The sequence below is a fragment of the Pseudoliparis swirei genome, chromosome 2, assembly GCF_029220125.1.
Source record: "Pseudoliparis swirei isolate HS2019 ecotype Mariana Trench chromosome 2, NWPU_hadal_v1, whole genome shotgun sequence".
Taxonomy (NCBI): domain Eukaryota; kingdom Metazoa; phylum Chordata; class Actinopteri; order Perciformes; family Liparidae; genus Pseudoliparis; species Pseudoliparis swirei.
In genome coordinates, this window is record NC_079389.1 from 2,230,287 (window position 1) to 2,254,470 (window position 24,184).

Here is a 24,184-nt window from a genome sequence, read left to right on the forward strand (position 1 = left end):
GGGGAGGCAGGGCGAGAGGAGGAAAAAAAACGTTCGAGAGAGACGCATAAATCAGAGAGACGAGCCAGCTTCTCTCCAGCACGGCTGACTGAACCCTGCTGCGCTGCACCCTGAGCGTGTGCGCGCGTGTGTGTGTGTTTGTGTGTGCGCGCATGTGTGTGTGTGTGTGTGTGCGTGAGCGAGGGAGAAAAACAGCCGCCGCCACTGCTAACCACAGTCACCACGGCACATTAGAGGGCCATTAGAACGCGATTATACTCCCAGTGCTTACCTCTCATTCACACTCTTGCTCTCTCGCTCTCTCTCTCTCTCTCTCTGACTCACACGCATTCGCACGTAATCACGGACACACACACACACACACATGCGCGCACACACACCTAATCACCATAAATGTGTACGACAAACACACGCGACCATAAAGCAAGCAGTTAATGAGTTACAAAAAAAAAGATACCCACACCTATTTACAGTTCTGGGAGGATACCTCCGCTGGTGACACACACACACACACACACACACACACCAGCTCAAGTGGCATAAAAAACACTTGGATCAATAAATCAATTTGTAAAATCTGTCAACAAGGGAGGGGGGGTGGGGGGGGGACGCTTAGGCTCACAAACACCAGTGGATGAGGGGGGGCGAGGCGGCGGGCCATCCGACTTTAATTAAAAGCTTTCCGAGCAATGGGAGTTGAGAGATTCAGGAGAACACGCGCCAGGCTCGCTGCTGTCGTATGTGTGGAGAATGAGAGGATCCGGTTTGGGAGCGAACGATCGGCAGCGACACACAAAGAAAGGAGAAGGAGAAAGAAAAAAAAGAAGAAGAAGAGAAAAAAAACCAGGAAAAAAAAGAAAACCCTCCCGATGCTAGAGAGAGGCAGCGAGCATCAGTCTCCGTATAATGATCCCACCGATCCCTCATGCTGTCTGCGCACGCACGTGCCCGTGCGAGAGTGTGTGAGTGAGTGTGTGTATGTGTGTGTGTCACACTTCGCCTCACGGAAAATTAATGAGATGTGAGAGCGGAGCGAGGCGAGAGGAGGAGAGGCGAGGGGAGTGTGTGTGTGCGTGTGTGTGTGCTAGCGGGGAGGAGGAGGAGGAGGAGGAGGGGTGCCAACGACAATCTGAGTCACAAAGAGAGGAAGAGAAAGAGAGTGCCGAGAGGAAAGAGCGGGGGAAGTGTGTGTGTGTGTGGGGGGGCGGAAACCTGAGAGCGAGAGAGGAAAAAAAAAGAAGAAAAAAAGATGGAGTATGGCGAGAAGAAAGCACGAGTAAGGGTGAGAGAGAAAGAAATGATGCAAAAAAACAAAAAAAAAAGAGTGAGCCAGAGAAAGAGGAAGCGTGCAAGAGAAGAATGAGATGGAGAAAGACAATTTTGAGAAGAAAAAAAACAGAAAAGAAAAGAAGAAGAAGAGCCGTGACCGCCAGAGAGTCAGACAGGAACAACGTGGGGGGAGAAAATGAGCTCAATTTAGGAAGAAGAAGATGAAGAAGAAGAGAGCGTGTGTGTGTGTGTGTGAAGAGAGAGAGAGAGCCGTTACCTCGTAGCCCAGCCGCGCCGCTCTTTGGAGCAGCGTCTCGCCGGCGTTCTTGTTCACGATCAGCCGGCGGGCCTCCGGCGGGATGGGGCGCACCGAGGGGGCCTCTGCAAGGGGAGGGGCCCGGTACAGCCCCGCCGCCACGGCCGCCGACGCCGCCACCTCCTCCGGCAGGACGCAGCACGCCCGGCCGTTCGCCTGGGGCAGCAGGGTCGGCGGACAGAGCGCGGCGGGGGAGCAGGGCTCGACTGGAGAGCAGGGGTAATGATTCGGGGAGGCGGCTCCCTTCCCCAGAGCGCCACGCTGCTCACTCAGCTGAGAGAGAGAGAGAGAGAGTTACAGCCACATCGCAGGCTGGACACATTCACACGCACACATGGACACACTCAAGGGCCCGTGGATGAGATTATACACACGCACACACAGTTTTGTGTATGTGCATGCGCATGGAATATTTTTTTTTCTTTTTAGACAAAATAATGAAGTGGCAAATGAAAAAATTAAAAAGTAAAAAATATGTGACATTATCCAAAAACATTCAATATTCATATTTTTTTAATCAGGCTCAAAAAGCCACGTTTCCTCTCTTCCGTGGACGAATAATAATGATATTAATAATAAAGCCGTGATCCGGGTCGCCGTTGCCGTCCTTCACGATGTGGATCAGTGGTTATTGTCTGAAGACACGAAAGCCTTCACGCCGGCTGCTGCCGCCGCCCCAAAACACCGCCGGTTGCCCCGCCCCTTTCCTTTGACCGCTAAAACAACAGAGCCCTCGGAGCGCAACACACCAGAGAGGGAGTTGCCTGTGTGTGTGTGTGTGTGTGTGTGTGTGTGTGTGTGTGTGTGTGTGTGTGTGTGTGTGTGTGTGTGTGTGTGTGTGTGTGTGTGTGTGTGTGTGTGTGTGTGTGTGCACACGCAAAGTGGAATTCCATGTCGGAGCAGCTGTCAGGCTGAGGAGGAGCCGGGGAGGAGCGCCGCGCGGGCGGAAAACAACTAGCCTTCTTTTTTTTTTTCTTCCTTCTTTTTTTCCCCCTCAAATTTTCCTCATGCTCTTTTATTTTTTTTCTCTCTCGTTTGAACTCAAGCGCTTCATACGCTCCGCCACGGCTGCCACATTCCTCGCCGTGTGTGTGTGTGTCTGAGCGAGGGAGCCTGTGTGTGTGTGTGTGTGTGTGTGAGCGAGGGAGGGAGCCTGTGTGTGTGTGTGTGTGTGTGTGAGCGAGGGAGGGAGCCTGTGTGTGTGTGTATGTGTGTGGGTGTGTGTGTATGTGTGCGAGGGAGCCTTTGAATGTGTATGTGTGAGCGAAGGAGCCTGTGTGTGTGTGTGCGAGGGAGGCAGCCTGTGTGTGTGTGTGTATATGAGCGAGGGAGGGAGGGAGCCTTAGTGCCTGTGTGTGTGACTGTGTGTGTGTGTGAGCGAGGGAACGTGTGTGTGTGCGTGTGTGTGTGTGAGCGAGGGAGGGAGCCTATGTGCCTGTGTGTGTGTGTGTGTGTGTGTGTGAGCGAGGGAGGGAGCCTATGTGCCTGTGTGTGTGTGTGTGTGTGTGTGTGTGAGCGAGGGAGGGAGCCTATGTGTCTGTGTGTGTGTGTGTGTGTGTGTGGCGTATAATTGCTCCGGGGTTTTGTTGTTATGTCAGGAATGCTCACAAACGCGCAGACACTCGCGTCCTTCAGCGCACACACACACACACACACGTCGCTGACACACGTTTCCACAATTAAGGGCCGGAGACAAACGCACGTGCGCGCGGCGCTCCGCAGGGAGTCGATAAGGGCACGCGGAGGTCAAAGCTCCAGCAGCCCTCTAAACATTGTAAACATACTTCCTCCCTCCCTCCCTCCCACAGCTGCATAATCAGAGGCGCCGACAGGCATACTGAACCACTGAACCAGACGCCGCCGCAAACAGCCCGCCGCCGCGCCGCCCAATCAGCGCTCACCTTGTCGTCTTCCGGCGCTCCCAGATCCGCCGCGCAGCGCGAGCCCGGGCTGCTGGGCGTGGCCTCTTTCCTCTTCTCCCGCTCGCGCTGACTGGTGTGCTTGGTCTTGCACGGCCGCTTGCCCTTGGGTTTGTCCGCGTCGCTATGGCGACGGGGCTTGACACAAGGGGGGCCGCCTCCCACGCACGACTCCGGGGCCGGAGACGGGGGGTCCCTCCTGGGCTCCTTGAGGCCGCCGCGGTCACCCAAGAAGGGGCCCGGAGAGAGTGCTCTGTCCTTCAGCTGGCCGGGGGGGAGGGGAGACGCAGATACTCCTGGAGCACACAGAAAAACAAGGGGAAGGAGGGAGAGAGGGAGAGAGAGAGAGAGGTTGGCAGAGTGAGAGGCTGATAGTGAGAGAGCTCAGTAGAAGGGGAGGATGGGAAGGTATTGCAAGGCCATCTCTCACCCTCTGTTGGTTTATTAATGAGCGCACAGAGCTGTCTGGGAGCGCAGCATGCTGCTCGCTCAGGGAAAATATAAAAAATTGCACAAAAAATAAAACACACACACACACACACACAGGCTTAAACATTTAAACATCCCCCCCAACGTAACTTGTGCAAACTTATTCACTGCAACAAGGACACGGCGATGTAGCGCCGTCGAGTTCCAGCCTCTAATAATACATATTTACACGAAAAAATCAAACACCTGCCCTTGAAGCCACAATGTCAAAATGATGTTTAATAGCTCGACGGGCATCTGTGGCGTGGTCGGGGGGGGTCCGGGGGGGTCCGGTCCGCGTCGCACCGCAGGACCTTTAGAACTAACGCTCGATAGAAATCAGTGCTGGGAAGTGGAGGTGTACGTCTGGAGCGATAGAAACCTTTCAGAGAGATTCTGAGCGGCGATGAACGCGTTCAATCCGATTAGCGGAGTCCTGACATTTTATTTTTTTTAGAAGAAGAAAAGACCGCAGCCCTGACAGACGGGAATAACCACAATCATTGTAAAAACACGGCTGTTGCCAAGGTGATGCTATTAAAAAAAGAAAGAAAAGAAGGTAAGAGCGAAAAAACATTATACATATATATACATATATATATGTATATATATGTATATATATTAGTGCTGTGAAAAATAACGCGTTAACGCGTTATGATTAAATTACAGGATTAATTAGTAAAAAAAAATTGTTAGCGCATTTAACGCATGCGCAGAATGAGCTTCCAATCCGTCTGTTGTTGGTCGTCTCTCCAGCAGCATGTCATTCTGTCTCTACGTGTCGCGTTAACACGACTCCGACCTCCGTCTCGCGTGCCGCAGAGCTCCGATGCCGGTCAACAACTCTTCTCCGATCGCGCGCGGCAGAGCTCAGCCGCGATGCGCTGGTTATGTGCAAGTTCTGTGCACCCCTGTGTATAAATGTATATATCCGTCTTTTGTCATAAATCTTTATGTTCTCACAAAAATATACCGAGAATATCGGTAATATGTGATTAATCATGATTAATCCACAGAAACCTGTGATTAATTTGATTACAATTTTTAATCGTTTCACAGCCCTAATATATATATATATTGAAATCAGCGGCCAATCAAGGCCTGTGGTTTCTGCAGGAAACATTAAACCAAAATGTCCCCTCTTTTATTCTCTCTTCGTCTGTGCCTCCCTCGGTCTCATTTTGGGCACTTGAACAAGGGAAAGCCCTGTTTTTTATAAGTTACCACACACACACACACACACACACATTCCCCTTCCCCCTTAAGACCAGCTACAGAGAAAGGAGGGGGGGAAAAGAGAGAATAATCATTGATCACACATTAGTCACACCTGCCCACGCATATCTCCACCAGCCACTTCCCTCGTTCACACTTTCATCGTTCGCACACAGAGGCCGCTGAAGGCCAACCCCCCCCCCCCTTTGTAATACCCTTTCCTCTACCTCACAGGAAGTATCCTCTACCTCACTTCCTCTGTGCTCTCCCCCAGAAGGCTCACGGGAAATCCCCCCCCCTCCCCCCGAAGTCCTACCGCTCAACCAGAAAGCGAAACGTGAGCCAAAGATAGATTTCCGTTGCCCTGGATGAACTCGAGCTGCAGCCGGGCGGTCTGCTCCCTGCCGGCGGCTCATTCTTACCATTGAGCAGCTTCTCGCAGCCCCACTTCCTGTTGATCTCGGCTCGGTGCGCCGCGGCGGCCCTGTCCTCCAGCTCGGCGGGCCGGATGATCTTGCGCTGACTCTGGACCGGAGCCACCAGTCGGGGCTGAGGCCACGCCCTCTCCTGTTTGATCAGGGGCCCGTCGGGGGAGGCGGCGCCGGCGGCGGGCTTACTGAGCCGCAGGCCCTTCAGCTCGATGCAGACCTTGAGCTTCCGGACCTCGTCGTCGTCGTCTTCGTCGTCGGGGCCGGCCGCCTCATGCTCGTCTGCAGAGGACAGACGCAGGATTTTTTATTGTTTGCCATTTTTTCACTTGGAAGATTAGATGGAAAAGATGAGATGGAAGGAAACTATTGTCTTTCATTCAGTAAAAAGGTCAAGAAAAACCCAATCAGTGATGCATTGTGGGTAAGCTCGAACCCCAACAAGTTCTATTCAAAAGCGCCCGAGTAGGGCTTCACTATTTATCGTACGCGCAGACCTACCGAGCACAAAGAACAAAGGCCATTAATCACGACATTCGTACGGCTTGCGAAACCCCCCAGAGCCCGACGCCGAGCGAGCGCAGAGAGGCAGACAGATTGCGGAGCGAAAAAAGAGAAGAGAAGTCAAGAACCGGGGCGGAGACACAAAGCAATAACGACTGGAGCAGCAGAGGGAGAGTTCTCCCCATTGCAATTCACGGGGGGACAAGCATTTGACTCGTCTGCCATTGCCGGGGAGAGCGAGCACGATACCGCATGCCAGAAAGAGAGAAAAAAAAGAAGGAAAGAAGAAAAAAGAAAAAAGAAAAAAAGGAAACCCAAACAGATGCGGGAAGAAACAAGGAAAAAAAAGAAAGAAAAGGAGATGAAAAGAGCAGCTTTGAAGAGGGTGGGTAAGCGCCGCGGCGGCGGAGGAACGGCAGAGCTGAAAGAGAGAGAGAGAGGGAGAGAGAGAGAGAGAATGGCTGTCCCTCTCCCTCGCTCTCGCGCTCAAAGGCAGGATTAAACACTTCTGAGCTGGCTGCCACACAGAGCGAGAGATGGGACAGAGGGTGGCAAGGGGGGAAGAGCGCGGGGGGGGGGGGGGGGAGGTTGAAGGTGGAATTGATTGGAAAAGAGAAAGCGACAAAAAATATATAAAACATTTTTTTTTTCATAGACCGGATGAAAGAGGAAGAGTAGAGTTAGAGTGATGCACGGAAAGCAGAAATGAAAGGTGGTGTGTGTGTGTGTGGGGGGGGGGGGGGCGGTGTTGGGGGAAATGGAAGTGGCATGTGGGCGGTGATGCGTGTTCAAGATATTCGTACCCGTAGAAAGCTTGGCTCTCTTCTCCGGGTGGGACGCCCGGTCTCCTTCCTCCCACTCCGCGTCCTCTTGCTGGCGTTTCCTGTTGGCCCCGAAGCCGGGGCCGGCCTCGGGGTACCCTTTCGCCGGCGTCAGAGTGGGGGGCAAACAATGGCCCCCTTCTGGCTCCCTCTTCCCCGGCCTGGCCCCGTCGGGCAGCCCGCCCTGGTGGGCCCCCTCTCGAGCCCCGTACCCTGGGGACATGCAGGGCTCGCTCAGGGCCCCGCACCTCTGGAGGACCGGCACCCTGTTGGCGTACGGCGGCCGGACACCTGAAGGGAGGGGGGAGACGAGGGGTGGGCAACATGGGCGGGGGGGGGGGGGGCGAGAAAGGAGGGGATGCAAGGGAGACCGACGATAAAGCAGACAGACAGACGGGGAGCATGGAGACACGGGGAGGGGGCGGGACAGGTTGGGAGAGAGAGGGGGGGGGCGGGACAGGTTGGGAGAGAGGGGGGGGGGGACAGAGGGAGAATGCCAGTTAAACAGCAGCCAGGTTTTATTCCACTTTAAAGACAGGCAGTAAAACTTTGATGGGGTAAAGGCTTTTTAATCTGATGTGAGCCGAGCCAACGGGCGGTTCAGCGCCGCCGCCGCCGCCGCTCGCACTCCCAGCGAGGAGAGAGGCGAGGAGGAAACATCCTGCGCACTCGCTGACTTCCATCCCCCCCTCCTACACCCCCCACGTCCTCCCCCACGGCATGACCGCACCACGCCCTTCTCACACTGAGCGTGACTCCCCCCCACCCCTCCTCCCCCCGGCTCCCCCTCTGTCTCTCTCTCCCTCTCCGTGCCATAATTAGGCTCACACGTCAGCCGCGGCCTCGCTCCAACACACAGCTGGGCTCCCAGCCAACCCTCCCTCCCCCCTCCCCCTCTCTTTCCGTCGCGCTCTCCCATCCGCTTTCACCCCACCTCCCTCCTCCCCAGGACTACTCCACCCCCACCCCACCCCCTTTCACTCTCACGCAATCACCCCCCCCCCCCCTCTCGGTCTTCTCTTCGCGCAGATAAGCACAAAAGACTTCTTGAAAAATAAAACTCCCCCTCTCCGTCTCTCGAGCCGGCTCGGTCGCTCACGTTGCCTTGCTTGTGTAAGAGTGCGCGCATGGGTGCGTGTGTGTGTGTGTGTGTGTGTGTTGAATGTGTGTGTGTGTGTGTGTGTGTAAGCGCTTGTCTTTTTTTAGAGCGACCCGGTCTTGCCTCAGCGTTTGCTGCAAGTGCATGAGAGCGTGTACGCGCGCCTATTGTTTGTGTGTTCCTCTCTGAGCGTTCATTTGCAGAGTGGCTGTGTGTGTGTGTGTGAGTGCGTGCGTGCATTATGTGTGTGAGTGCGTGCATTATGTGTGTGTGTGTGTGTGTGTGTGTGCGGTGCTGGGTTACTCACCCTCCCTCTCTCCCTGCCTGGTGGTGTGTTGGCAGTGTTCCAGCTCCCGTCCTGCTGCCGCTGCCGAGGTAGACACGCACACACCGCCGCCCTCCTTCTCCTTCAGCTCCAGCTCCGAGAACCGCATCATTGCCCGCTGTGCGCGCACACACACACACACACACACACACACACGCACAGACATACATACACACACACACACACACACACACAGAAAAATGCAGAGAAAAACCCATGAAACCCACTCATCGTCTGCCCACACCGCACACACACACCTCTCTAAGCCTCAATCTGGCCTCAACAGCTACAGAAGCAAAAATAATTGCGTCAGAAATCACATCGTCTTAAAAAAAAAACATTTAAATAAAAATGCCAAGGAAATTAAACCCACACACACACACACACACAACGCACACTGGACAAAAAGGTAGACAGATACATCACAGGCATGGCATTAAGACACAGATTAGACTACTGCAGCCACTGTGAGTCCATGCGCTCTGGGGCTTAAATCCTGGCATCTCCCTTCCTGAAACATAAACATGGCTAGGAAACATATACATCTAAGCCCTGAGGCAGAGAGGAGAGGAAAAAGAGGAAAGAAGGGAGTGGGGAGAAAAAGGAATGTGCAGCGATACAGAGTACAAAGGAGACAGAGCCCGTCAGAGGCAGATGTGATAAGAAATGTAAAGAACTGACCTCCCAGTTAGCTGCAGGTTGACTTATATTACTCCCCTCTCGTGATATGACTTCCATCTAAGCAATTAGAATGGGTGGGGCTCAATATATCTGTCCATCATTTCATCTTGTTTTAATGACTTTATGTTACGTTTCTCCACATGTTTCTTTTAACACACAATAGGCAGCCACAATCCCACAACATGACATAATCAACTTAAAGTGACTCAACAGGTCGATTAACGCTGCGTCAAAACTATCAAATGATTTCTGAACTGCACCAGGGACACATTTGAAAACAGAGAGTCGAAACAATATTTCCAGCGTGGTCCGTAACGCCGATTCAGTTCGAGAAGTCTCGTTTCTTATTGGAATTTTGTTGATCCCAAATGGACCTCCGCACCTTATTTTTGTACATGTCCAGAAATAGAGCGTTTGATAGCTTTTTGTTGCAGCTGTGCATTGACAAGCATGACACAGACAAAACCACAGTTTTCTAGGGCAACATAGACAGACATGTGCGACCCATTAGGATATCCGCCTCGGAGCGTGTGGATAATGTAGCATAGGGTTCTGAAAGTGAAGTGCGTGGAGCAGAATGTTAGGGCATGATGGCCGAGCGCAGGGGACGTTGCCGCGGTGCATTTATAGATGTAACGTGATGTGTCAGGAGAGACGGTCTTTTTGCCAACGGGGTGAGCAGAACTATGTCCTTGGACAGCAACCAGGCAGGGCAGCGTAGGCCATCGGGGGAGGGGGGGCTAGCGACTGGCAGGCGGGCGGGTGCATGCAGAAAGCCTAAGAGGAACCCCAAAGAGGGCAGCTGCTGGTTTTTAAAGGACGCCGCGAGCTCTCCGCTGCCCCTCACCTCGGGGTTAAGCATAGCCGAAGGCGGCGTGAACTGTGAGGCTGCCACGGTCACGCTCTCAAGCTACAGTACACGGCTCTATAGCACCAGTCAGCACTAACACATGCTTTAGCCCCCGGGCAGTCACACAAGGACGAGCGCGTCCGGACACACAAGCACACGCGCATGGAGATAACCTTTACAATGACTGCTCGCTAATCAACATACAGAGATGGCAGCCATGGTTAACCTTTGAACTGCTCCCCCCTGATAGAGCGCCTCCACTGGCCTTACACCAGCTCACTAGGACAATGGAACTGAGGGGAAGGTCAACCCTATGGCCAGGACAGTAGCACGACAACGCGTGTATTAATCTGTCCTGTGTTGTTAATGTGCCAATTGCATGCAGGGTGTGTTCTACAGGCAGTTCTTTATAGCAGCAAGGGGATGAAGACAGCGGCCCTTGTGGGGCGGTGTACTCCTGAGCGGATGTCAGAACTGAAAATATGTTTGAAAAGTCTGCACACAAGAAACATTGGTCATTTGACCTATTTAAAGCCCACCACCGACTTAATCCCAATATACCCTGTACTGTACTGTACACACACACACACACATGAACACACAAGTGTTGATGGCCTTACCTGCAGGGCTCTCTGTTCACGGCTCAGCTTGCTGGAGTCAGCATACAGCTCAGTGGTAACACATTTAAAGCGGTCGCCAACGTAGCCTGTGGAGTTTGCGATCCTCTTGGCCAGACTGGATCTACGAGAGCCTTTCGGTGACGTCATGCCATCTTCGTAGTAGTCGTCGTCGTCGTCGTCGTCGTCGTCCCCTTGAGACTCCCCTAGGTCAACGATGCTGTCTTCTCGTTCAGTCTCCCCCTCGCACGGCCTCTCCTCCTTCAGCACGTCGGTGCAGCGCTGAGAGAAGTGGAGCGCTCGGCAGTCCCGTTTGTCCTTACCGGAGCTGCGCTCCCCAGATGTGCGGGCACAGCGCAAGGTGCTCTGGTCTTGGTCGTCGGGCTCTGGGCTGGAGCTCCGCTCCTCGGCGCTCTCCTCGGCTTGGGCGAACCGCCCTGGCGAAGTCGGCGATGCGCTGGCGGTCCCCCCCGGACAGCCCATGTCCGGGAGAGCCTTTGGTTTCCCAAAGGGGGTTTCTGGCTGTCTATCGGTGTGATTGGACTTCAGGGTGGGGCTGTGTCCGGAGTGGATGGGATAAGGATGGGAAAGGCGGTGTTGGTGTTTTGGCTCGTACTCGGGCGTTGTCAGATTTTGGTTACCGTGACAACATTCATTTTGGTTAACCTTGCTGCTGGTCTCAGCAGAGGGCTGTTTGTGGACTGTTGGGGTAGACTCAATATCTGTGTCTGAGTGTACAAGGTCAATGCAAACAATCTTTTCTCTGGATGTTACAGAAGACGTGGGGGGTTTGCTTTGATTGCCACCGTGTCCTTGTGCTCCTGCTTCCCAATCAGACTTAATTTGGCTTCCTTCGCCTATCTCTTTCCCTACGCTGTGGCTACCGCATTCTTCGACAACCCCCCGGGATTTCTCCTGTCCCCGGGGCTTCAAGGTTGCATCTCCCCTTTCCGCCAGCTTGTCTGAGTGCGTTTGCATCAGGGGATGGGCCATCTCTTGCGAGTTATAAGTGAGGTATTCCCCTCCTGGACCAGCGGCGAGGTTGTGGTAGGGTAAAGGGTGTTTTGCCGCCAAGTGGGTTGGGTAAAGGCTGTTGCTGCCCAGCAGTACTGGGTGAGGGTAGACTGGGCCTTTCCCTGCAATTGGCAGGGAGTGTAGCGCCATGCCATCGGGGATGGGGTAGTGCAGGTATCGATTGGCATATACCAAACTGTGGTTCAGGTAAGCGTCACTTTGAGGAAGGTAAAGGTGGCTAGGGGCGTGACCATTCTCTAAACAGGGCCTCTTGTACGATGACAGTTCTGGAGTCGTTTCACCTCTCTTAGTGGTGTGGGAGGACTTCTCCGTTGCCTCTCTGTGGTGGCCTTGGTGTTCTGAATGGCTAGGGCTATGTTTGACCCACTCGCCATTGGGCTTGGGAGAAAGAGCCCTGGAGCTGACCATCGGGTGTTGAGTGGAGGACACATTATGGTTGGACTCCCCGGTCCTTGGACAGGATGAGCTACGTTGCTGAGGAAGTACTCTCTCCATACCCTTGTGTTTGATGACAGAGGGCGAGGAGCCTTTGGCTTGAGAAAGGCCCATCTCTGTGTTAGGCCTTGGGGAGGGGGGCAAGCCTGGCGTGTGCTGTGTACGGGATGGAGACGGGCTAGGTACAACCCAGGAGGAGTGTAAAGTGCTTATCATTTCTGGCCTTTCTGGGACCTTTGAAGAAGTGCTGCTGACCACAGAGTGTGGGTGGGAGGAAGGAGAGAGGGATAGGTTTTTGTCCTTTAGGAGTTCTCGGCTAGGGGGCAGTCCATAACGTGCGCCAGAAGCTAAAGTGTCCATCTTAACTGGGAATCCATTGGGAGGCAACCCGAACTCCAGCATTCTTCCAGACAAATCCAAGGGCTTCTCTGCCGAGTCTTTGGTTGCTTGGGGTTGGTGAGCTGGCCTCTCAACATTAGGTTTGGAGGGTGACCTGCTGGGTTTCCTCTCAACCCCTGCATTTCTGTGCTCAGGTGCCCCGTCTCTTGGCCTAGATTTATGGGGGCTGGGCCGGGCAGGAGAAGGCTGCTCTGATGCCATGCTGCTTACAGAGAATGGATGAGGAATGGACTGCGTAGATGAGGATGATGCAGATATTGAAGAGGCGGAGGAGGTCGGTGGGTGTCCTATTCTAGCAACTGGGCGTTGTAAATCCAGTGAGTTGTCAATAAGGGCAGGAGGAGGGGGAGGCTGGGGAAGGCGAGAAGATGCATGAGGAGAAGAATCAGTAGGCAGACTATTATTATTCCCACTATTGGTGCCACTAGTGTTAGAGCTGCTGGTATTATTGTTGTTAGAGCCCTTCCTAGAGGGAGGTCTGCCTGGCCTGCTGCTCCTGCTAGGGGACCGGTCCCTGTCCATGGCAGCCTGATGATGCTGCGCATGAGGGGAAGGTTGGTGAAGCTGCTGTGCAAACTGAGGCGCAACACCAAGCCCCTTGTCCTGGCAGTGGACCATGGACGTGGGGGCCACCGTCACTGCAGGAATCCTCATTGGTGGTGCAACCAAGGGAGAAGAGATGGGGGAAGGAGGATAGGGGGGCATGTAGTAGAGTCTCTCGGCAGCGGACACAGCAGCAGGGTTGCCCCCCTGGGATGCACACAGAGATGGGTATGCCAGGTGCTGGGCAAGATAGGGGTTGGGTTGGCTTAGCAAAGAGGCTTTGTACATGTTTAGAGCCGCGTACTTGGATGTGTCCATGAAGGGATACATGCTGGCTTCAGGATAGGGGCTGTACCAAGGCAGGCGGAGGTAGCTGCCACCGGCGCCTGCCAAGGCTAGTTCAGTTGCCTTTTCTCCAGGCCCTAGTCTGCGGTCCAAGCCGAGACCTTCAGCTCCATGAACCAGCAAAGGCTTGTGGAGGCCTGGAGGAATGCCCTTGTACAGGCCCAGATATCCATTAGTGGGCTTACGACTGTCCAAGGGGCCATCGGGCTTGTAGATGAGCTCTGGGAGACCATCCCTGTTATAAGTGAGGGGGAGGGAGGACGTCTCTCGGCTCTTCTCCACTGGCAGTGCTCTGATGCCTGGGTATACAACCCCACCATGGAGACGAAGGCCGTCGTGCATCAAAGTGCCTCGGTCCAGCCCCATTGCTGCCAGGGGCGTCAACCTTGCATCCACCTGAGACAAAAAGAGGGATGCCAGAAAAGTAAATATGACTCTGATCCCATAAAAGAACATTTGGAAAATATCACACTAAAAGCACGAACTATGAAACAATTACTGCTGAAACAAAGCACAGAAAAAAGATGGCTTGATGTTCTAAGTTAGTTGCGTGCATGCACGTAGTGAATCAGACCGAATGGTAACGCCTGTAAACAGTACTTAGGACGAGTAGGGGGACTTGCCATGTTTCGTGTGATGTGGTTCCCTTGTCTTAGTTCCAGGTTGGTTTGCGTCTCAGCATCGACATCACGAACAGATGTTGCCCTGTGGAGATGAGCAAACAGTTAGCAGTCGGTCTCTTGGCTCTGACGCACACACACACACACGCACCACAGCTTCGCTGTAACCCCACTGCCAAAAGAAACTGACAGCGTAGGAATGTCAGTTCATGAAGTTTCCCAAAGACAAATGAGATAAAAAAGTTTCGTTTTTAATTTAATTTCTGGGTCAACATTTAGATTACGTGCGGAAAGAAAGGAAAGGTAACCCCATTGTAATCGTGTGAGACCCCCCCCACACACACACACACACACACACACAGGAGATGAAAGCACTGTGTGGGCTCCCCTCCCATCCGTCAACACACACACCCCCGCCCCCCCCAGCATGCATTGTGGGGCTGCGTCTATTCAGTCACGTTCCCCACACACTGGTTCCTCCGTGCCCTCCGTGACCCTCTCTCCCGGCTGCCTCAGCCAGCGGAGCGAGGGAAGATTATACATCAGAGACCACTTCGGTGGGAGACCATTTGCCGCCCGCCAACGCAGAGCCACGGATCAACAAACTCTCACACCAAAGAAAATGAGCAGAAGTATAGCACGCAATAGAGAAGGAGACAACCGTGTCGAATTTACATGAATGGATAGATTCAGTTTACGGAGGAATGGCGTAAGAAGAAGTATGAAGGTGAGGAATAAGATGACCCCGACCAGAGGTGAAAATAGTGTTTCTCAGGGGTCGTTGTTTTTTTATCACAAGAGAAATGACAAGTAAAACAAATTAAATTAAATTAAAAAGACATCAAGATTCCTGTGTGTGAAATATTATTTGCAAATAAAATGTTTTGTACATATTTAAAATGTATTTAAAGCACTGGAGTGTAACGGAGCCGTTATTCTATGTTAAAGAGATATTGAATAAATCCCAAAAAGATCGTTATCACTTATTCATGAGTGCAACATTTTAGGTGATTTAATAATTGGTCTCTGACATTTAATCTGTTGCTTTTATCTGCGGGGTGCCGATCGGGGCTGAATCTTACAACTTTATTAGATTAAAAGATACAAAGATGGAAACAATAAATACAATGCTGGGTAAGTAGATAAACAAAATAGTTTTTTTTTTTGGGACAAATATTCACACAATCGCTCCAATGTCTGCAAGTAGCACAACGTCTTGGTCCAATAGGACCATGTAGACTTTTTTGGCATACATATACTACATTTAATGTACTTTCAAAATAAAAAAATACATTTTTAATTGAATGTTATTGTGTCATTTAAGAAAACTACTTTGTGACAATACTTTGCATTACTGAGTGAAGAATATCACACTGAAAAACAATGTCCATGAAATACTGTTGTCCAAATGACAACACAGAGATCTGAACACTTGAAGTCTAAACCACTTAAACTCTGAATCCTTGGTGGCTTCTTAATACCAATAAGTGGGCTGGCTAAATTCAAGAGGCCATTTCAAAATCCTCACAAACTGGTCCAAAACAACAACAACAACAACACGGAAAAAGGTGAAAGGACTGCTCCCACGTGGCAGATTGTATTGAAATGGGGAATATTTCAGTTTTCATTGACGACGTGTTAAGAGTGGAAATGTCTGCAAGGTTAAGGAAGGCCAGTGCAGGAATGAGGTGTGTGTGTGTGGGGTGGGGGGGGGGGGTAGAGAGAGAGGGAGAGAGAGAGAGAGGCTGCCTTTAAATAAAAGTGAATCCTTGGCGGGGCTGAGAGCAGCAGGGAAACTTGGCTCCTCGATCATCGCAGAGAAACGCCCCTGAGCCTCGCCGCTGGCACGCCACTTTTATTGCCGTGACCCCGGGGCCCATTAATCAGCCTGTTGCGGGGCCCCTCGGCGCAGCTCCTCCCCGCCCCAGCGCGCCCATCCCCCAACAGCTCCCCGAGGCCACAGTCCTGCTCCCACAACAGACGCGGCCGACGGAACTGAAAACCGTGTGCGTGCTTGGGTTAAAAAATATATTTGGAAAAAAAACTGCCACAGTGAAGATAAGAATGTGCGCGCAGCCACGTGAAGGCGGGATTTGTGTTACGCAGACAACCGGCGAGGAAATAACACCAGTCCCGGTGCTCGTATTTTCTGGACACACACACACACATACACGCACACACACACACAAGGAAAAAGTCCGCGCGCCACGAGACCAAATGTGATAATGAAAAAAAAATAAGCCTCTTAAACCAGCGCAGATAGTCAATGACACGCTGCCTTTCTGGACGTTCCGTTTAACCTAAGCACAACCTTCACCGCCTTAATGAAATATATGTCCTCCACATAAAGCCTGCGTGCTTTTTCCAGAAAGAGAGAGAGAGGAGGGAGAGAGAGAGAATGGTCTGTCCTTTCAGCTCCGTAAAACAAAAACCCGACAGTCGGCTGTCTTACGGCCTGTCATTACTTCACAACGCGCGCACAGCGCCGATGACCGAGTAGGTTTGCGCCGCCTGTCATTTCCATGAAATGAATAGTAGCCCGTCCGGAGGAGATGAGAGGCTGCGCCGGGCCTCAAGGTCAGGATCAAGCACTTGGCGGCGCCCTGCGCGCACCGCTGGGAATAGCCTCCACGGCTCAGGCTCGGAGCGGAATGGCGCTGAGCTGCACACTATGTACAATACATTGCTTTTGATATTATATTATATTTAAAAATACGCTTGGACTCGTTAAAACTACGCAAAAACGCCTGAAATGCGGCGCACAATCTCAGTCCCACAGCCAGAGGAAACATCGTGGACGGGTTTCAGATTTCACAGAATTAAGTTTTTTTAAATGGTCAATAAAAAAAACATTCATAGAAAAAAAAAATGGAAATATAAATGCGATTTAGATATATAATTCATGATGCAAAATTCGTGTTTTTTTCTTTTTCTTCCGATGTTTAATTTGTGTACTCGGTTATTTGCGATGTCGCCACAGATTCATGGGATTTAATTACACTTTTGTGAAAAGGAATATGGGAAATAGGAAAACTACTTTAGTCACCGAGGGTCAAAACACATCTGTTAATAGCTGCCGTTAGTTGGAAAGCTGCATTTAAAAATTATATAGTGTTCGTTCTATAGTCTCAGTCCAAATGACGTATTACGGGCAACCATCTGGAAAGCACGCGAGGCTCGCAGTGATTAACACAAAAGATAGCACAGGTTTGTTCAAATAAATAAATAAATAACGATAATGCTGCAACCCCGTCACCCCGAGACGCGTCGAGGGAGCTGCAGCGTCCTCGGGATTCATTCCGGCTGCTGTGGAATCACCTCGGAAGACAGCGTTTAGTGAACAACTCTCCAAACACTCACAAGGATCCATTAAACATTGAAGCAGCAATTGTCAAGTCATTATGTCCTTTTTAACCCGAAAATTCGGTTTAGGGGAGGTGGAGGCGCATGCGCACTGAACACGCGCTGTGTTCATGCAACATTCAACCCGCCGTGAAAGGCCATGAAAGGGAGGCTTCCCAAAGCCCACGGCACAGAGCTCATGTTTAGAATTTCACTGAGGTCTGAAGATTAAAAATAAATTAAAAATAAATTAAAAGGTTGCGAGTATTCTGGGCTGAAGTTCTCCCATCACGTACACGAGTGGAGGGAGGGAGGGAGGGAGAGATGGACATGAGGAGGAAAAGCCGCCGCTGACGCTCATCCGCGCTGCTAAGAATAGTTTGCCCAACAAACAACTCCCGACGGCCGCCCGATCCATCACAGTGGTCGGCAGCAGCAGCAGGAGGGGGGAGGACGGGGGGAGAGGGGGTAGCCCAGCGGTCGGCGCTGCGTTTATAAACCAGACCGCTGGAGCGGAGCCCCGACTCGCACCATTAACCAGAAAACCACCGGGCGTTTTTTGGCGGAACCTATAGCTCTGCATTCCGGTGCAGTCCGCTTTTCTTTTCTTTTTCTTTTATGGGGGAGGGAGGAGGAGGAAGAGCAAAAACAAGGGCAGACGGAAAGACTGATAGAAAGAGGGAGGGAGAGAGAGAAAAAACAAACTCGCTTCTCCCTCTCTTTCCCCCCCTCGCTTCCTGTTCCTGACAATTACTTGAACTCTGCGTGACCCGCGGCGCGTGCACGCACCGCCACCGCTCATCGTTTCCTCCCGGACTAAGGCCTCTATTCCCCTTGCAGCGCAGTGGGCGCGTTCCCTGTGTGCGCGTGTGTGTGTGTGTGTGTGTGTGTGAGAGAGAGTGTGTGAGTGCGCGCGCGGGTTGGAGAGCCTGAGGGCGGACGGCGCCGCCATGGGAAGGTGCTTGTAGCGCCAGCAGCAGCGTCCTCTCTCTTTTTACAAGTTAATAGCCAACTAGAAACGCAGATCCACATTTTAAGAACCCATAGGGCCATCAATCATTCATAAACACCTCGTGCGTTCGCTAATCTGCTCCGGTAGTAAAACGGGGAACCGGGAGCGTGGGTCTTGCCGTGTAACGGCGCCCCTCGCGCTCTTTGTCCCTAGAGCATTGCCAGGCTCTCTGAAGCGCAGAGCTCCGTTCAGCTCTGAAAAAATGCAGTGTGACGCAGGATAATCTCTGCAGCGACGGGGGTGGGGTGGGCATAAACAGGGATTAAATGTGGACGCGCGCGCGCACACCACCGCGAGGCGGCCGTGTTTGTGTGCCAAAAAAAGACGAAAAGGAATTGTGCGCACACTGCCGGCGAACAAAATAGAAATCAGCGGGAACAAATGTGAGAAAAACATATTAAGATCGGACCAAAAGTACAACCTGACTACTAAATACACAGCCTCGGGGCCTCCCTCTTACCGGGAAGGGGGGGGGGGGGAGAGAGAGAGAAAGAACCCGTGCCCAATTTTAATTGTTATTGATCATTAGGCTGACGTGTGCCAAATGGCCCCATTGATCATCTCGATGGAGACTCGGAGTCCAGCTATATGGGAAGTCGACACTCCGCCTCTCCGCGTACACTTTCAGAGACAACAGGAGCGCGCAGGCTGCGCGGCGGCAGCGGGGAACAGCGCGGCGGGGAGCCGCGGGGAGCGCGCTGCTGGAGGGAGCCGGCGGTGTCTCTTCAGCTGTCACATTATTAGCAGCCGAGCTGTAAACAAGGGGGCCCCTCGGTCCTCCCCGGGCCGCTGCACAGCCGCACGCAAATCGGTGCACGGTAAACCCCCCCCTCACCCCCCCCTCTCTCTCCCCCCCGCCCTCGGCAGCACGGCCGTCAACAACGTCGACATTGTAAGACCCCCACCCTCCACCCCCCACCCCACCCACCCCGTACCCCCCGTGCTGTCACTGGGGCCCGGGCGGCGGCCGCTCAACTGGCTCTATTCATCCCGGGCCAAATGGGGACTAAATGGCCCTTTATGCAGCCAAAGGACCGATTGTAATGGGGACGCGCGGGCCCCCGTTTACCGGAGGTTTCTTGACTTTCCTTTGAAAAGCCGGCGCTGCTTTCATGTGTTGGATGTAAGCACATTACGCTAAAGGACCGATCCCCCCCTATGACACCCCCCCCGCCCCCCCCCCCCCCCCTACACACACACACACACACACACCCCGCTATATGCATGAATAGCCAAAGAGGAGGTTTAATTATTGGCGCTGCGTAAAGACGCAAATTGGGTTCAAAGCGTCAGATTAAGCAGGTAAACCGACCTTCCACACCTCAGGCCTAGATTTGGGGCTTTTGAAAAAGGTCACGTGGGTTGTGAGTAACATGAGGAATTGAGGCTACGTGCGAGTATAAATTCAGTCTTCAGTATTATTTATTTTTTAAACGAACTTCAGGCTTTGATGGAGCCGATCCGTGCGCGTGATAAACTCCTGTCGCCCTCACGCCGCCGAGCGTCTGTGGTGATTGCGTCACGATAGATGGATGGACGCCCGAGGCGCCACGTATTTAAAAAAAACAAGCGAGGAGGCCTGATCAAGACAGAGCCTGCAAAGACTCAAGAGGAGGGAGGTGATGCGTGTCATCATTACTCCGCTGCTAAATCAATCTCCCGACGGGCCAGAGCGAGGTCACTCAAGTAAACACAATCCGTAAAACGCAGACCTTTAACTACATTCATTCCTCGAAGAAGAAGAACAAAAAATAACGATGAAAAAAAAAATCTAAATGTTGCTCGCGGAGACACGATTAACAAACAATTAGGCGCTAAACATAAACTGCCATCCGAAATATATATATATATATGCGTTAATATGCCAGACACGTGTTAAGAGTGAAGAATAACGTGGGGTGTTTTTTTTTTCTTCTTCTCCGGGGCCGCAATGACGGTCTCTGCGCCGGCGAAACGGCGCTGGGGGGCCGACACATCTCTGCGGGGAAGTGATCCGTGCGCTCCAGACCTCGACGAAACAAAAAGCTTTGTGAAGCGCTGAGAGAGCGAGAGGAGGAGGAGGAGGAGGAGGGAGGAGGAGGGGGTGGTGGTGGTGGTGGTGAGGGGGAAGGAGGGGGGCAGCTCTCCCGTTTCATCGCGAGGTCCCGGGAGGCCAGCACGGAGCATAGCTTCAATCAAACCGTGACGTCTCCTCCGGGAGCGGCGCAGCGCCTGGAAAACCGATCTCCTCGGCGCTCTGCCGTGCCTCCGCTTTTTGTTCACACGCACCTCGCCTCGGCAGCGAGCGCAGCGCCGGCAGCGACGAGACTGTTGTTTTATATCCAGGCGAGAGGGAGGGAGGGAGGGCGAGAGAGAGAGAGAGAGAGAGAGAGAGAGAGAGAGAGAGAGAGAGAAAAAAACAAGCGCGAACACAATAAGACAGACCTCATGTCTCCGGCTGGATATAAACAGAACACGGGCGTTTCTTCTTCTTTGGTTTTTTGACGGCTTTTCTGCGCACCCCCCCTCCCTCTCCCCCCCCCTCCCTCCCTCCCCACCCGTTAACCCGACACGTTAGAACGGGGTTTGATATGCAAAAAGTGGTCCCGTGGTTTTATTGACGCGCGTTCTGTCCGTGCGCGAGATTCCCCGGGTGGTCTTTATTGATTCCAGAGAAAGCAGCGCGGACAAACAGCGGGCTAATGGGTTTAAAAATGGAGGTGGTGCGGCCGTCCCTCTCCAGCGGCACAGACCCCCCACAGGGGCACACACATCCACGGCCACGCAGCACTCAGCGTGACAATGTGGCCCAGCAGGCGCGAGGTCGGGTGATACCGTCAGGGACTCGGACCCACACTTTTGATTGTCCCACTGAGAGACGAGGTGGTTTCGGCATAGTCCCAATATAGGGAATAATTTACCATAAAATAAATTCAGAAATAAACACCAGTCCTTGAACCCGCACTTTGAATGCGCCCGAGCATGAAAACTGATTTATTTAGTGTGTAGACGACGTGTGAAGCCATCTCGCGATGAAAAGGAGGGGGAGAGGAAACCAGGGTGTCAGTCTATAATCATAATAATGATGATGATGATAATAATAATAATAATAATAATAATAATAATAATAACGGCGCATTCTCGCCTCGGAGCAGGCTGAGAGAGAGAGAGAGAGAGAGAGAGAGAGAGAGAGAGAGAGAGAGAGAGAGAGAGAGAGAGAGAGAGAGAGAGAGGCCCTCCCCGCGCGGTGTTTTCGACACCTGGGAGATAAATCAGCCCCACGCCGACTGCTCGGCGCGCAGTGGAAAAATGATGCGCGAAAACGGTCCGCCGCGCAGGCCTTTAAAGCGCTATAAATAAACTCGGCCCACACCGAATGTGAAGCGTTTGTTTTACGCGTTCCACAGCGCGCGCGCGCCGCTCGGAGGAAACGGGCACCGACACAAAACAACAACAACAACAAGAGATCACACAAGAGTCGTCGCTGCAAAGGTTGTTGTTGTTGCTGTTTGTGTGTGTGTGTGTGTGTGTGTGAGAGAGAGAGAGAGAGAGAGAGGGGAAGGGGGGGGGGGGTATCTGAAGGCGAAGCAACTAGATTCATTCTCATCTGCTTCAATTATTGATTGGTGGAGATATTCCCAAAAGGAAAAATTTAAAACCGAAGAGAACCGAACCTGGTCCACCACAACCTACGCAACTCGGGCCGGAACCAACGGAGCAGTGCGCGTCACCGCGTGTCATTTTGGACCATTAGGTAAATAATTAGCAGCACGGTTTTATGGATCATTTCATAATCCTCAAAATTAAAAATCCTCATTCTCTCCGCTGATTTCATATTCTCTTTAAAAAACAACGACCAGGTCTAATTTCACTTGAGGCCGCGACAAGAGTCCTTCCGTCCGCAGCTCGCCGTGCCGACGGGGACAATACATCCAAAGCACAATTAAGCTTTTATTCTGCTTGAAATCCCCCCTGAAGTATAGCCTCCACCCCCCACCACTTAATCCCTCCCGCTCTGCTCCGAACAAAAAAGAAAAAGGAAGAAAAAAAAGCTCCCAAACACGAGGTCGTGCTCTCCAGCGCGCTCGCGCGTCAGCCGCCGGCGTCATGACCGACGACCCTCCGCGCTAATGCGGATCGGCCTTTTATAGCCGCCGCTTCCCTCACTAAGCCCGTCAATGAGCTGGAGCCAGCCGATATGAGGCGCATCCATCTCCTAAGAGAGCGTCCCCTAATTAGTGCCTCTGTGGCTGCAGGACGGCGGCGCGGGGAAGGAAAACAACAACAACAACAACAACAACAACAATAAAAAGCTCCCGCGACGTGAGACGTTCTCTCTCTCGGTCCCGACAAAGTGGTTTGGAGACAAACGGCCCGGTTAAATGCCGCTCTGTCGGTCGTGAAACGCGGGGCTGTGTGCGCAGCCCCGCAGAGGAGCTTTAGAGCCTCGCTAGGAAAAGACTGTTCAGTCTGGAACACGTCCAACGCGCCTTGCAGCACTTATTTCAATTAAACGTCAACTTTATAAGACGTGGTTCGTCGCTGCCGCCCACAAACTGGTGCAGCGGGAGTGTGCGCGCGGGTATGTGTGTGTGTGTGTGTGTGGGGGGCAGGGGGCTGAGGGTGGAAGAAATTCATGTTCTAAAGTTGATAATGTCAGGGAGGGGGGGTGGGGGGTAGTTGGATTAAAGACGAATTGGAAAGCGGTTTTACATTCATGAGGAAATTAAGGTGAAAACTATTTATACCTCCCGTATAGATGAGAGTCTGCGGGGGGGGGGGGGGGGGGCACTTTCACCCTTCAAGAGAGCAGCGCGTATCGTAGATGCGGGGCTGTGGGGAGAGGATGGGGGGGGGGGGGGTTGCTGGCGCTCCACAGATCCTCGCGTGCGCAAAGGACATTCAAAGACTGCGCGCAAGAGTGGAAGACAACATACCGCAGCGCAAAGTCATAGCAGAGAACACCTGCAAGACACGATGTGTGTGTGCGTGTGTGTGTGTGTGCGTGCCTTGGCAGGATGCCAGAGCGGTTTCCATCAAGTAGACAGGAAGGTGAGCGGTACGGTGCAGTCCCGTCTCAGCCCCCCCCCCCTCCCCCCCAAACACACACACTACCTTTGGGACTGACAAGACGACTGATCAACGTCCACTCTGTCCAAACAAAGTCCCCCCCCCCTTCTCCACGAACACACAAACACACACAAACGGAGCTGCCACGCCAACACGCGCGCACACACCGCGGGGATGCCCTCCAACTGAACTGAACCGTGAATAAACGAGAGCAGCGCCGCTCGCTTCCCGTTGGCAGGGCGAGGCTGGATTCCGTAACCTTGTTTAGCGCAGAAGCTCCGTGTGCGCGCACGCAACGCACGCACTCGCGCGCGCACACACACACACACACGCACACACCCCACAGGCTCTCTCACGCACTTCGGCACTAAAACGGAGTGCGAAAAGCCGGAATGTTCACCGCGGAGGACGGCGCCACTTTCAAGTCCGCTAATCTCCGGGACGTCCTTCTCACCTCCCTCCGGCTGACAGGCCAGTTGTAAAAATAAAAAAAGGGAAAAAGAAAAAAAGAGGCCAAACTCACGGTCGGATAATTACGTGTGTGCGTGTGTGTGCGCGCGGTGTGTTATTTATCAACCACATGCCACTGCCCCGCCGAAACGCACAAAGACCACCCTATGCGCTATTCTTAGAAGTGGCCGATCCTCTCCCGGTCTCTGCGCACAACACCGGGGCTGTCGCGTTCAGAGCCCCACGAGACTGCCGTTCATTGAGAACGCACTGTACAGATATTAAACTAAAGTATATTAAAAAGCACACCGGGTCCTTTAAAAAGGCGCATTAGCTGCTCGTGAAGGTTGCGCCGTTACAGTTTGAGTCATTCTGAAGTGCGCGTCCTCTTTCTGGAGGTCTTCACGCCGCCAAAGGAAACACGTTTGGGTTCGTCATTGAT

The 24,184-nt window shown here is 52.7% G+C and overlaps 1 protein-coding gene across 3 annotated transcripts in view; it reads right to left on the reverse strand.

Annotated features, from left to right (window-relative positions):
• The window catches only part of bcor (BCL6 corepressor), a 36,264-nt gene that overhangs the window by 11,230 nt on the left and 850 nt on the right, over window positions 1-24,184 (reverse strand). Inside the window, exons 1-9 of one of the 3 annotated variants that reach the window (XM_056427678.1) lie at window positions 23,653-23,811; window positions 13,893-13,974; window positions 10,516-13,665; window positions 9,046-9,102; window positions 8,347-8,482; window positions 6,923-7,231; window positions 5,610-5,897; window positions 3,487-3,800; window positions 1,547-1,858 (exon numbers count right to left, since the gene is read on the reverse strand). In XM_056427678.1, the coding sequence (XP_056283653.1) occupies window positions 1,547-1,858; window positions 3,487-3,800; window positions 5,610-5,897; window positions 6,923-7,231; window positions 8,347-8,482; window positions 9,046-9,102; window positions 10,516-13,665; window positions 13,893-13,895 (4,569 nt within the window). In that variant the 5' untranslated portion in view covers window positions 13,896-13,974; window positions 23,653-23,811. Of the gene's footprint in view, window positions 1-1,546; window positions 1,859-3,486; window positions 3,801-5,609; window positions 5,898-6,922; window positions 7,232-8,346; window positions 8,483-9,045; window positions 9,103-10,515; window positions 13,666-13,892; window positions 13,975-23,652; window positions 23,812-24,184 lie in introns of those variants that run through there. The other 2 variants (XM_056427669.1, XM_056427687.1) reach the window with 2 other exon arrangements.